At 49.3% G+C, this 15053-nt stretch overlaps 1 protein-coding gene across 1 annotated transcript in view; it reads right to left on the bottom strand.

The window, feature by feature from the left end:
• The window catches only part of TBC1D2B (TBC1 domain family member 2B), a 118093-nt gene that overhangs the window by 70570 nt on the left and 32470 nt on the right, over nucleotides 1-15053 (bottom strand). Inside the window, exons 2-3 of the mRNA XM_075345502.1 lie at nucleotides 8916-9069; nucleotides 3446-3608 (exon numbers count right to left, since the gene is read on the bottom strand). Coding sequence (XP_075201617.1) covers nucleotides 3446-3608; nucleotides 8916-9069 — 317 coding nt within the window. The remainder of the gene's footprint in view (nucleotides 1-3445; nucleotides 3609-8915; nucleotides 9070-15053) is intronic.

Genomic DNA, 15053 nt, shown 5'->3' with positions numbered 1-15053 from the left:
ATTTTATATTTTGATAGATCGGGCATTTCTGAACGCGGCGATACCAAATATGTGCATATTTATTTATTTTTTAACCCTTTAATTTTCAATGGGGTGAAAGGGGGGTGATTTGAACTTTTAGGTTGTTTTTTTTTTTTTTTTTAAACTTTTTTTTTTTACTTTTTTTATTTTACTAGTCCCCCTAGGGGGCTATAGCGATCAGCAATCCGATCGCTGTTATCTATCTGCTGATCACAGCAATACAGCTGTAAACAGCATTTTCAGTCACGTCCGGTTTCCCTCTGCTCCGTGCCGAGGAAAAACGAAAGTGAAACTTCGTAGCTGCAGGCGTCATCACATGACCCTGTGCTACGATGGCAACCACCGAACGTCACGTGATCACTCACGTGACTTCCGGTGGGGGCGGTGGTAAGTAAAAAACATGGCCGCGCGCATATAGATCTCGCTGCCAGACTTTGGCAGCGAGATTTAAGGGGTTAAATGCTGCGAGTGGAAGCGATTCCACTCGCAACATGCAAGCACACATGTCAGCTGTTGAAAACAGCTGATATGTGTGCCGACCGCCGCCTGCCCACGGCAGGGGGCGGGGCTTAACGGGACACGATCCTTGATGGATAGATCCGTCCAAGGTCGTGAAGGGGTTAAACACAAAAATGTTACTTTAGCCATAAAATTTTCATTTTTTACAAGGGAGAAAAGAGAAAGTGCACCAAACAATGTATTGTGCATTTTCTCCTGAGTCCGCTGATACCCCATATGTGGTAAAAATTAATTGTTTGGGCGCACGGCAAAGTTCGGATGGGAAGGAGCGCCATTTGAATTTTTGAACGCAAAATTAGCTGCACTCATTAGCGGATGCCATGTCGAGTTTGAAGACCCCCTGAGGTGCCTAAACAATGGAGTCCCCCACAAGTGACCCGATTTTGGAAACTAGAGCCCTCAAATAATTTTTCTAGATGTTTGATGTGCACTTTGAACCCCTGGGGACTTCACAGAAGTTTATAACGTTGAGCCGTGAAAAGAAAAATTTTTTTTTTTTAACCACAAAACTGTTGGTTCAACTAGGTAGCTTTTTTTTCCCAATGGTATCAGGAAAAAATGCACCATAAAATTTATAGTGCATTTTTCCTGAGTACGACGATACCTCATATGTGGTAGAAAGTAATTGTTTGGGCGCATGGCGGGGCTCAGAAGAGAAGGAGCACCATTTGACAGCAAAATTGGTTGGAATTATTAGCGGATACCATGTCACGTTTGGAGACCCCCTATGGTGCCTAAACAGTGGAGCTCCCCCACAAATGACCCCATTTTGCAAACTAGACCCCTCAAGGAATTTATCTAGAGGTTTAGCGAGCCCCAAGGGGCTCCACAGAAGTTGATAATATTGAGCCATGAATACAATTTTTTTTGTTTTAACCACAAAACTGTTACTTGAACCAGGTAGCTTTTTTTTTCACAACGTTATCAGGAAAAAATGCACCATAAAACGTATTGTGCAATTTCTCCTGAGTACGGAGATACCTCATATGTGGTGGAAAGTAATTGTTTGGGCGCACGTCAGAGCTCGGAAGAGAAGGAACGCCATTTGACTTTTCAAACGCACAGACGTGGTGCACTGATTGGCCGCTGCAGGACGCACAGTCAGATGAGATATAAAAAGCGTCAGGGATACGGGAATAAAAAAAAAAAGGTCCCGCCGAAAATTGAGCAGGGATGCCGATTCGTTATGTGCATCCCTGATCAGTGCTCGGCGGGACGCACGGACAGATACGATACAAAAAGCGTCGGGGATACGGAAAAAAAAAAAAAAGTCACGCCGAAAATTGACCACGTATGCAGATCTGTTATCTGCATCCCTGATCAGCGCTCGGCGGGACGCACGAACGGATGAGGTGTAAAAATGGACAGGATACAAGAAAAAAAAAAAAGTTATACTCTCAGTACCCAGAGGATTAGCAGGAGGATCACTGACCAGAGGAACTGCAGGAGAACAGGAGGAACAGAAGGCAGCGAGATGGACAGCTTTACAGGAGCAGCAGGCAGGAGGTTGGACAGCTCAGCAGAATACCCAAGAAGGACCCAGCGATGGAGGCAGATGTGATCGGGCTAGTGAAGACCTCGGACGACCCGGTTAAGACAGGTAAGAGGACGTTAGGGGGAGGACAGAGGGGGAGGGGGTGGGGGAGACTGGAGAAGCAGCTCCAGAAGAAGAATAGAGATCATGGGGGAGGCAGGCAGATCGCGGGGGGGAGCAGATTGGGATGTCAGGGGGCAGATCGGGGCGTGGGGGGGCAGATCGCGGGGGGGGGGGGGGTGCACGGGCAGGGGCCATCACGGGAGAGCGCAGGGGACACCGTGGGAGCGCGCAGGGGCCATCGCGGGAGCGCGCACGGGCTGCAAGGGGAGCGCAATACTCACGTGGAGCAGGAACGGTGACATCAGCGGTGCCAGCAGCAGCGTTGACGTGGTACTACAAGTACCAGCCAGTGCACGCTGCAGACATGTTGAGGGAGGGCTCGCAGATCAGCACAGGCCAGGGGAGGGGGGCCACCTGCAGATCAGACCGCCCCACTGCACACTGATTGGAGAGATTGCGCGTCATTGCACGATCGCTCCAATCAATGCTGCAGGGGCTGGGGGGCTGGTGTTTGAGCTCCAGCTATGATCTGCTGTAGCTGCTGCAGCACCTCATAGCTGGATCTCACAGTATCGCACTGATTTAGGCATTGTTTTAGCCGAAATCAGTGAGAACGCTGTGGTTGGCGGTTCAGATTTGAACAGCTAATCACAATGATCGTCGATGGGGGGTGGCGATCCCACTCCCCCCTGGGGTCAAGCAAAGGTCCCCTGCTGTAAGAAACAGCAGGGGACATCATTTGAAAGCCGTTGCTATGGCCACGGCAATCAAATGAACTTTATGAAGTAAAGTTACGTCCCTGGTTAAGTCATGTTAAAATAGGACGTAACTTTACTGCCCGCGGTCGTGAAGGGGTTAAACAATAGACCCATTTTCTACCCCCCACCCCTCCCTACTCCCCCTGAAAAGGAAATAGAAAGTATCTTTTTGTATAATGAGACAGACATAAAGCGGTTCCATCATCAGTTATTTTACAGGAAGTTTACACTGCGATCCTTATCTAAACCACAGAGCTGAACCTGTGATAAAGCCTCTGGAGCTTTGCTGCCATATAGGCCGTTTTAAACACTAATGTTTTTTGTTTCTGGTAACAATTCACAAGAACAGGATTACGCCATCTCAAGCTTTATGTCGTAATCAGAAGTCCTATGTAAGATAGTATATACTAACAGTAACATGCTGCAAGGCTTGTGTAAGCCATCGCGCAGCCGCTCACCCACATGTACAATCTGCATTCTAGTAGCGGTATTCTGACCATGGAGTAAACCTTTTTTATGTTTTCATTGTGCTAGAATACATTTGGATTACCTGATATCATTACTCCATTGCCGGAGCAAGCCCTGCACTGCTCCTGACTGACTGGACCCATGGTCAGCCGTCTGATCTCCGAGGGCACCAGGGCACATGTCAGCTGTAAAGTGGACACGAGCCCGTTCTGCTGAATCAGTGATGCCGGGCACAGGTGCGATTTCTACAGCAAAATACAGATGGGAAAAAAAGGATATCAATGAAAAATAAGAGACAGTTAAAGCAAGATAAAGCTATTGCTTAGACTTCATTGGTTGAATGAGTACCTGTCATATGATTCACTATGCCCACGGTGCAGGCAGCATGAACCAGAGCCCGGCTGCAGTAAAGCACTATGAAACGCGCTGGGTTTTCAGTGAAAACCTAATTTGAAGAGCCGAAAGAGATAAGACTAATCCCACTCTGCCACTGTCCAGCTTCTCCTAGCACTGCTGCAGGCGATTGACAGGTCTCACATTAAGTACACACATACAACGGCATCTCAATTAATTAGAATATCAAAAAGTTAATTTATTTCAGTAATTCAATATAAAAAGGATAGTGCTTATATTATATAGAGAGTCATTAGAAACAGAGGGATCTATTTCAAGTGTTTATTTCTGTTAATGTTGATGATTATGGCTTACAGTCAATGAAAACCCAAAAGTCATTACCTCAGAAAATTAGAATAATTACCACAAAACACCTGCAAAGGCTTTCTAAGTGTTTAAAATGGTCTCTTAGTCTGGTTCAGTACGCTACACAATCATGGGGAAGACTGCTGACTTGACAGATGTCCAAAAGGCAGTCATTGACACACTCCACAAGAAGGGTAAGCCACAAAAGGTCATTGCTAAAGAAGCTGGCTGTTCACAGAGTGCTGTATCCATGCACCCTCCTGCTCTCTGGCCTCCCTTGCAACACTCTTGCACCCCGACAATCTATCCTGAACTCTGCAGCTTAATCCACCTCTCCCCTCGCTATTCCCCAGCCTCGCCACTCTGCCAATCCCTACACTGGCTTCCCATTGCCCAAAGACTCCAGTTCAAAACATTAACCATGACCTACAAAGCCATCCACAACCTGTCTCCTCCTTACATCTGTGACCTAGTCTCCTACCAACCCGCACGCAACCTCAGATCCTCACAAGATCTCCTCTACTCCTCTCTTATCTCCTCTTCCCACAATCCCATACAAGATTTCTCCCGTGCCTCCCCAATACTCAGGAACACTCTACCTCAGCATATCATACTCTCTCCCATCGTGAAAAACTTCAAGAGGAACCTGAAGACCCACCTCTTCCACCAAGCCTACAACCTACAATAACCCTCAGTCCAGTACACTACTGCGCAAACAGCTCTGTCCTCACCTACTGTACCATCACCGGCAGGGTCCTCTCTTCTCCTATACCAGTCTGTTTTGTACTGTTAATGATTGTTGTACTAGTTTTTATGTATACCCTTTTTCACTTGTAAAGCGCCATGGAATTAATGGCGCTATAATAATAATAATAATAATAATAATAATAATATTATTATTATTATTATTAATGGAAAGTTGAGTGGACGGAAAAAGTGTGGTAGAAAAAGGTGCACAAGCAACTGGGATAACCGCAGCCTTGAAAGGATTGTTAAGAAAAGGTAATTAAAAAATTTGGGGGAGATTCACAAGGAGTGCACTGCTGATGGAGTCAGTGCTTCAAGAGCCACCACACACAGATGTATACAGGACATGGCCTACAAGTGTCCCATGCCTTGTGTCAATCACGCTTATCTAATTTGGAAATCAAGGTCCCAGAGTCTGGAGGAAGAATGATTGAGGTCTAGTGGGAAGGTTCCACAATCAGTGATGGTTTGGGGAGCCATGTCATCTGCTGGTGTAGGTCCACTGTGTTTTATCAAGACCAAAGTCAGCGCAGCCGTCTACCAGGAAATTTTAGAGCACTTCATGCTTTCCTCTGCTGACAAGCTTTTTGGAGATGGAAATTTCATTTTCCAGCAGGACTTGGCACCTGTCCACTCTGCCAAAAGTACAAATAACTGGTTTAATAACCACAGTTTCACTATGCTTGATTGCCTTGCAAACTAGCCTGACCTAAACCCCATAGAGAATCTATGGTGTATTGTCAAGAGAAAGATGAGAGACACCAGACCCAACAATGCAGACGAGCTGAAGACTGCTATCAAAGCAACTTGGGCTTCCATAACACCTCAGCAGTGCCGCAGGCTGATCGCCTACATGCCACGCCGCATTGATGCAGTAATTCATGCAAAAGCAGCCCCGACCAAGTATTGAGTGCATTTACTGTACAGACTTTTCAGTAGGCGCCAACATTTCTGAGTTAAAAATATTTTTTTCAGTTGGTCTTATATAATATTCTAGTTTTCTGAAATAATGACTTTTGGGTTTTCATTGGTTGTAAGCCATAATCATCAACATTAACAGAAATAAACACTTGAAATAGATCACTTTTTGTGTAATGACTATATAATATATGTGTTTCCCTTTTCGTATTGAATTACTGAAATCATTTAACTTTTTGATGATATTCTACTTTATTGAGAAGCACTTGTAGTAGAGACTTGTCAATCACCTACAGCGGAGTGGGGAAAGCAGTCCAGGGGTGGATCCAAATCTCCAAACTACGTTTACTCGAAAATGCCAGGGCATATCAGGAAAAAATATATTGGGCTGCAATCATGGGGCCAGGCTCTGATTCGTGCTGCCCGTCGTTTGGGCAGCAAGAATTAAAGAGGTTTCCACTACGTTTACACTGATCGCCTATCCTTAGGATAGGTCATCAGTGTCTGATTGTCCGGTGTCTGACACCCCACACATCAGCAGTTTCCGGTCCTGGCGGCGGCAGCAGGAAATGTGGTGCAGTTTCACAGCTGCTCTAGGTTCTGATTATGGCACATCCACCTCCCATTCAGATCAATAGGAGGCGATTGTGCAGTATCCAGCAGCGGCCACAATCAGAAGACAGGGCAGCTCTGGAACTGACCATTTCCAGCCACTTGCTGCTGGCAGCACTGAAAACATCTGATCAGTGTGGGTGTCAGACTCTGGCCGATCAGACATTGATGACCTATCCTAAGGATACATAGTTACATAGTTACTTAGGTTGAAAAAAAGACCTCGGTCCATCTAGTTCAACCTTCCTCCACCAGTTCTACATTTGGTCACTAAGTAATTTATAGCCAACAATGTTGTATGTGTCGCGGGCGGAGGGGACGCGCTCGCCACGCTCGGGTCCGGGGCTTCTGCTGCTGCTCGGTGGCTCGAGCAGTGGGCCGGACCCGGGGACTCGAGCAGCGCTCCTCACCCGTGAGTGAAAAGGGATGGTTTGTTTGGGGAGAGAGTTCGTGACGCCACCCACGGGACGTGGTGATGATGGCACCACCGCTGCTGGTGACGGGGATCCCGGGAGAGATGGTAGGGAGCAGCGAGGATGTTGTCCACTCCGTGGGTAGGGAGTTTGTGATCCCGGGGCCCGGTGGTGTAACGAGGAGGCTGGATGGCTGGGGTGCAGGGACAGCGTGGCGCGGTGCCGGACGGCACTGGTGTACTCACTCAGACAATCAATGACAGAGTCTCTGGTAAACCAAAACGGCCGGATGGACGGGTCCCGCAGCCGGCTGCAGTGTTGTTGTGCTCTCCCCGGACGGCTGATGGTGGCTGTCTTTCCCTGCACCTGTTAGAATGTTCTGACTCCTGTGGTTGCCCACCGGTAGTCCGCTCCCCGGCGTATAGGTGCCGTAGGAGCCCGTTTTGCCCGCAGTCGCAGGCCCTTGGATCTCTAGCCTTTGGCGGTGGCTGTATATCCTCACGGTGTGGACTGTTGCCTTCTGTCGGGTATTGGTTGTTGGGAAACCCCTGGGGTTCCTGTCACACTCGGATTTGACTATTGTCGGCGGCTCCAAGCCTGGTCGGGGTCCGATGGCCCTGCCTGTGTGCTTAGCTTCACTCCGCTCCCCGGTTCGGTACCGGTGGGCCACCGCCCAACCCCGGTCCTACGGCTCTGCAGAGTTCCACTAACTCCTGCAGACAGCCACCACCGTCTGCCAACCTTGCTGTCAGTGCCTGGGCTCCGACCCAGACACTTGCAGTTCGTGTCCTCCTACTTTCACCTCCAAACTCTATCTACTGCTTTTCCCGCCTCCAGGCCTGTGAACTCCTCGGTGGGTGGGGCCAACTGCCTGGCTCCACCCCACCTGGTGTGGACATCAGACCCTGGAGGGAGGCAACAAGGGTTTTTGGTTGACTGTTGTAACTGTCTAGGGTGGGGGTGTGTATGTGTCTGTGACTACCTGGCTAGTCCAGGGCGTCACATATGCACTGAGGAAATCATCCAGCCCTTTTTTAAAAGCTGTTTTAGTATCTGCCATTACTACCTCTTGTGGTAGCGCATTCCACAGTCTGACTGCTCTAACTGTAAAGAACCCTTTCCTATTTAGCTGCCGTAATCGCTTTTCTTCCATTCGCAGTGAGTGCTCCCTGGTCCTTAGTACTGTCTTTGGAAGGAATAAGTCATGTGCCAGTCCTTTATATTGACCACACATGTATTTATACATATAAATGAGGTCTCCTCTGAGACGTCTTTTTTCTAAGCTAAACATATCTAGCCCATCAATGTTAAAGTAGTGGCTGACCTCTTTAAGTGACAGGCTCCCTTTAACTTATTTCAAAAGCTGTCTTATGGTTTCAATGCAATATCATATCCATTTGACGTGTCATTACAAGAACCCTGGAAAATGTATTCTTGCCAGAACCAGTAAGCAACCTATAAGAATGTGAATGTATTACTGCCAAAGATGCATATCTACAGGCTGAGTATATATACAGGCAGAAGCACAAAGAAAAGGCAGCATTTCTCTTCCTCTTTCTAGAACTTGTATTCTCTTCCTGGGTTCTTCCCTATATACACTACCCCTACTTAAACATTACAGCAAAACTATAAGCAGCACACATACTTCCCACATTGCCTCAGCTTACACAATGTGAGCGAGAATACAATGACAAAAAACAGTTATAGACAATAGAATGTTTACAGTGCCCTGTGATTTGTTCTTGTGATAAGGACTACAGACTGGTATTAGGCTATGTGCACACGCTGCCTTTTTACCGCGATTTGGTGCGTTTTTGGCTGCGTTTTGCAGCGTTTTTGATCTCTGCGTTTTTCTGCATTTTTCCAATGCATTGCATGGGGGGAAAACACAGAAAAATGTAGGAAAGAATTGACATGTCCATTTTTTTTTTTAAGCTCAAAAACACAGCTTAAAAAAAAAGTTGTGTGCGGACAGCAAAAATGAAAACTCAGACTTTGCTGGGGAAGCAAAGTCATGCAGTTTTGAGGCCAAAAACGCACCCGAAAAACGTGCAAAAACACCGCGAAAAACGCACTGTGTGCACATAGCCTTACTCTTATTAAACATGATACTTCACTATAAAGGATTACCGAGAACAATGATGGAATACCATAAAGTGTTACCTGAGCTTTCTTTAGCTACGAGGCCGGTGGGGACCTGCCCGGCAGGAGGGTGCACCATGCTGTCTCTCTTGCCTGCTGTCCGGCTGTTACAATACTCCCAACGCTTCTGCTGTAATTCCTGCAGCCAAAAAGTCATGGCTTGCCGGCTAGTAGCCTAAAATGTTAAAAGGTGAAAACAGAAGAACCATTCAGTGTAAATGTAACTTAACTCAATGGCGAAATGTTGTTTTTATACACAAATAATCTACATAAAACTTGACAGATGCCTATTCCATACACTCCCTGTCAGCAGCATTATATCAGTAAACAGTAGATAAAACTCCCCTCGGGTGTCTAATAACTAATGCAGAAAAAACAAAATAAACCGCTGCTTTCATGTACATTGTACTCACAGCAGAAAAGAGGGCAACCAGTCCAGTTAGCCCAGGCCACATCTAATGCACCAACAGGATGCAGACAAACCTCTCAACATGATGGACACTTCACAGGTACAAGGTAAAAGGACATTTTTGTGTACTCACCGTAAAATGTCTTCCTTGGAGCCTTTCATTGGGGGACACAGAAAGTGGGTATTATGGTGTCTCCAGGGGAGGCTTGACACTAGATTTAAAAAAGAGTTAGCTCCTCCTCCCACAGCATAACCCCAGCTAGGCGGGAACTAGCCCAGTTTGGTGTAAAAGCAGTAGGAAAAGGATAACCACAAGGGCGGGAGCTGTGTCCCCCAATGAAAGGCTCCAAGAAAGACATTTTACGGTGAGTACACAAAAATGTGCTTTCCTTTCTCGCCTTTTCATTGGGGGACACAGACATTGGGACGTCCCAAAGCAGTCCCTGGGTGGGAACTGAACTAACAACAGTGTATAACGTCAGGCTAAGAGCTGACTAACAACTGCAACAGCAGTGAACTCATATGAAAACACTGTCAGAACCGAGCAGTGGCCACTTATAAATGGGCCACTGCCGCCTGAAGAACTTGTCTTCCAAGAGCAGCATCCGCGGAGGCATGCGTATGCACTCTGTAAAATTTAGTGAACGTGTACACACTGGACCAGGTAGCGGCCTTGCAAAGTTGAGCTGCCGAAGCCCGATGGCGGATAGCCCAGGAGGCACCCACTGCCCATGTAGAATGGGCACGCACAGATTGAGGGGGAACGGCACCTCGTGCCTTGTATGCCTCACAGATGGCAGTCCTGATCCATCGGGAAATCGCGGATTTAGATGCTGGGTTGCCCTTCTTGTGTCCCACTGGGAGGACGAAAAGGGCATCAGATTTGCGCAACGGCGCTGTCCTGGAAATGTAGATCCGCAAAGCCCTGACAAGATCCAGATTGTGAAGGGCTTTCTCAAAGGGGTGGACCGGGGCCGGGCAGAATGACGGCAACACAATGTCCTCGTTCAGGTGGAAAGAGGATACGACCTTCGGAAGGAAGGCAGGGAAAGGCCGAAGAACCACCTTATCATGATGGAATATCAGGTAAGGTGAACGACAGGAAAGAGCTGCCAGTTCGGACACTCGCCTGATAGAGATGATAGCGACTAAAAAGGCAACTTTCCAAGATAGTCTTTGAAGAGAGATTTCTCTCAGAGGTTCGAAGGGAGGAAGTTGAAGAACTCCCAGAACCAGATTCAGATCCCAGGGATCAAAGGGGTGGCGATAAGGAGGGACCAAATGCGCTACCCCTTGAAGGAAGGTATGGACCTGAGGGCGAGAAGCCAGCTGCTTCTGGAAAAAGATCGACAAGGCAGAAACTTGTCCTTTAAGGGTACTGAGAGCAAGACCCGAGTCCAGACCGTCTTGCAGAAAAGCAAGAACGTTAGGGATTGAAAAGGTCAGGGGTGACCGACCATGACGGTCACACCAGGCAAGATAGGTCTTCCAGGTCCTGTGGTAAATGCTGGCGGAGGAAAGCTTCCGAGCATTAAGCATAGTATGAACTACCCTGGGAGAAAACCCCGATCTGGCTAGAATCAGGGATTCAAGCGCCACGCCGTCAAATGCAGCTGTGCCGTATTCTGGTGGAATATTGGCCCTTGCGACAGAAGATCCGGGCGGTCGGGAAGACGCCAGGGAGTGTCGCTGAGAAGTTGGAGGAGCTCTGGGTACCAGGCCCTCCTGGGCCAGTCCGGGGCCACGAGGATCACCGGAATTTCCTCCGCTTTGATTTTCTTGATTACTCTCTGAATGAAAGGAAACGGAGGGAAGATGTAGGGTAGGTGGAACTGCGACCATGGAAAGACTAGAGCGTCGGAGCCTAACGCTAGCGGGTCTCTCGACCGCGAAATGAAGGGACGTATCTTGGCATTCATTCGAGATGCCATGAGGTCCACATCCGGGAGCCCCCAACGAAGAGTGATCTGATGGAATACTTCATCGTGGAGGGACCATTCCCCTGCCACTAGACCTTGCCTGCTGAGAAAGTCTGCGGCCCAGTTGTCTACCCCTGGGATATGGACAGCTGAGATGATGGGAATGTGCTTCTCTGCCCAACGAAGAATTCTGGATACCTCCTTCATCGCTGCCCTGCTGCGAGTTCCTCCCTGACGGTTGATGTAAGCCACGGCCGTGACATTGTCTGAATGGATCCGAACAGGGAGGCCCAGTAATAAGGGTTGAAGATTCTGAAGGGCCAGAAATATGGCTCTGATCTCCAGAACATTGATGTGCAGAGAGCGCTCGGGAGGAGACCAGCGTCCCTGAACAGTGTGGTGGAGAAACACCGCCCCCCAGCCTATCAGGCTAGCATCCGTCGTGACAACCTGCCAGTGGACCAGGCGGAAGGACTTCCCTTGAGATAGGGATGAGACTTGAGTCCACCAGACGAGGGAGCTGAGCGCAGACCGAGACAGGTGGACTGACCGGTCCAGGGAAGCTGGATTCTTGTCCCAGGAGGATAGAAGATCCAGTTGTAGAGGGCGCAGATGGAATTAGGCAAAGGACACGGCTTCCATGACCGCCACCATTTTGCCTAACACTCTCATTCCGTTCCGAAGGGATGTGTGACGGCGAGAGCAGAGGGATTGGGCAGCCCGGATCAGGGAAGACCTCTTGTCCTCTGGAAGGAAAACCCGGGACTGAGCCGTGTCTATCAGCATACCTAAAAAGGTGATGCGTTGATGAGGAATGAGGGATGACTTGTTGAAATTGACAAGCCACCCTAGCCTTGACAGGGTGTCTAGGCAAATCTGCATGCTTTCTGAGCAAACGTGAGGAGAGCTCCCTTTGACCAGAAGGTGGTCCAAGTAGGGAACGACCAGGATGCCTCTGGGGTGTAAAATGGACATGATGGCCGCCATGACCTTTGTGAAGACCCGAGGCGCAGTAGCTAGTCCAAAGGGAAGGGCCCTGAATTGGAAATGACGGTGTCCTACGGCAAAGCGAAGGAACCGTTGATGAGAGACACATATGGGGATGTGTAAATAGGCATCTTGAACGTCTATGGAAGCTAGGAATTCTCCAGGTTCCATGGCGGCTAGCACTGCTCTCAGAGATTCCATTCGGAAAGTACGAATGCGTATGAATTTGTTTAGCCGTTTGAGGTCCAAGATAGGGCGGACAGAGCCATCTTTTTTGGGAACGAGAAAAAGGTTTGAATAGAAACCTTTGCCGCGCTGTTCCAGGGGCACTGGAATGATAACGTTTGCCTTTTGTAAAGAAGCTATGGCCTGAATTAAGGTCTGGTTTTGCGTCTTGGACTTTGAGAGACGAGAACGCAGAAACCTGGTGGCCGGCAGGGAATGGAAATCGATCTTGTAACCCGAGGTGACGATTTCTCGAACCCAGGCATCGTGAGTGTGTTCTAGCCAGATATCCCGGAAAAGCAGAAGCCGTCCTCCCACAGTCGGATCTGCGGGATACTCGGCGTCATGCTGAGGGGGCCTGTACAGATCGAGGTCCCTTGGATTTGGGCTGCTTGGAGTGGGAACGCCAAGAAGAGCCCCTTGAGGGACCGGATCCTTGATCTGAGCGCGTTGGGACGGTCCTTGGGCCGATGGCTTTTGGGGAGCCGGCCAAAAGGACTGCCTGCGCCAGGAAGATTTTTTGAAATTTCTGGCTAAAGGCCGCTATTGTGGTAGAATGGTACTTTTACCACCCGTCGCCTCAGATATGAGCTTGTCCAGGGATTCACCAAATAGACGAAGACCCTGGAAGGGAAGTGTGGACAGGGACTTTTTGGAGGCACTGTCCGCATTCCAGATTTTTAGCCACAGAACCCTGCGGGCGAAGACAGCATTGTCTGCCGTTAGGGCTGACCAGCTGGCTGCATCTAGAGAGCCGTGAAGAAGATAATTAGAGGCGAGAGAGAACAAATCAAGAATCTCAAGAGCCTCCGGAGGATATTTGCAAGGGCGAAGCAACTTGCGCAAGTTCCTACTCCACATGCTCATAGCTCTAGCCACCCATGTTATGGCAAACAGGGGGCGTAGAGAGGAGCCCGAAGCCTGAAAAATAGATTTGACCGCAGCATCAACTGCAACTGCGCGGTCAGACGAGTCCTTAAGAGACGCATTGTCTGAAACAGACATAACCGTGTGTTTAGCCAGTCTGGATACTGGCGGATCCACCACGGGGGGTACCGACCAGGGCTTAACCATTTCCGGGGGGAAAGGGATAAGCGAATGAAGAGGAGGATTTTTTATTAAACCTCCTATCAGGGTGATCCCACCGTTTAGATACGATTTGATGAAAAATCGGATCCTGGGCAAAGGACTTAGGCGGCTTCTTGGCTCGCTTGATTGCCGACTGAGAAGTCGGGTCCAAGGGCTGATCAGAAATCGACAGAGAGTGATTGACAGCCGCTATCAGAAGCATATGTCTTCCATATGCCTAGACTCAGAAGGGACATCTGAATCAGAGTCAGAGTCTCGGGAATCGTGACTACTAAAGGTCACGGAGTCTGAGTCAGACTGACCATCGTGTGAGTCAGATGAGGCGGAGCGGTCGCAATGGCGCCTTTTGGAGACAGCCTTTTTACATACTGGGGATGATACACCAGATGAAGGCGGGCTCCTCTGAGGGAGCTGAGCCGGGGGGAGGCTGTGGGAGCCTGTGGAAGGCTGAGATATCTGAGCGGCCAGATCATCTAACCTTTTAGACATCAGAAGAGCCCATGCAGGGATAGCCTCCTCAGATGGGGGTGCTGCCTGAATGGCGGCCGGCGCCGAACCCACAGATTGCACGACCCCCTGGTCCGGCAACGCCTGTTGTGACATTGTAGTAGGGGCATCGCAGCCTCGGCAGAGTGGATAGCTTCGCCCATTGGGAAACGAGCTTCCACAGGTGGTGCAAGCATAGTACAGGTCCATAGAGGATGCCTGGGAAGCTTTATCACCCTTGCGGTTTTTAGGCATGTCAGCAACAAACGCATAATTATACTGTGAGCCTTTAGCAGTATTACACTACTGTAGGTGAGGAGCTACTGGCAGTATTAGAAAGGGACTGCTATACAGAGCTGGTATATACCAATAGTAAAGTGGGACACACTGCCAAACAGTCAATATATACCTGCAGGCACAGTCAGTATATACCGCTGAAAGCTGATATACACCGCCAGCCAGCAGGCACACACCGCTAGGAAGACAGCGATATACCACTGAACAGAGCGGTATATAGTGCTGCAGAGTTGCAGAGCCAAGGAGGCGGTCTCACCCAAGTCTGCTCCCCACGTGTAATGGCGTCCAGGATTCTCTGGCAGCATGGAGGGAAGAGACGGTCCACTAGAGGGAGAGGCTTCTAGAGCAGTGGAGGGGGCGTTGCTAAACATGCAGGCCGACGCCAGGAGCTAAATTAATGATGCTTCCCCAGGATCACGGCCTGCATCGCCCCACCGGCGCCATCTCAGGCGGCGGTCTGAATGCAGGGGACTGACTCGTCGTCTCCCTACCTGCCCTTGCTCCGTCTGAAGACGCGTCGGTCCTGGGATGCGGGGATCTCGGGGACGCATCTTCGGCTCAAGGCTAGCAGGTACTCGGTTCTGCCTAGCCCTCTGGAGCTACCTCTGTGAGGTGCTTCCAGGGAGCCTGGAGGGGTACGCAGACCCGACCACTTGGGCGCGAGGGAAGACTGACGGCTGTTGCACGTCAGGTTTCCTCTGCCCGTACACGGGGGGAACGGGGGTGGCGAGGCACCCTGGTATTGCC

The sequence above is a fragment of the Anomaloglossus baeobatrachus genome, chromosome 4, assembly GCF_048569485.1.
Source record: "Anomaloglossus baeobatrachus isolate aAnoBae1 chromosome 4, aAnoBae1.hap1, whole genome shotgun sequence".
Taxonomy (NCBI): domain Eukaryota; kingdom Metazoa; phylum Chordata; class Amphibia; order Anura; family Aromobatidae; genus Anomaloglossus; species Anomaloglossus baeobatrachus.
Note: the sequence above shows the minus strand (reverse complement) of the source record. Positions and strands in the feature narration are given on the sequence as shown.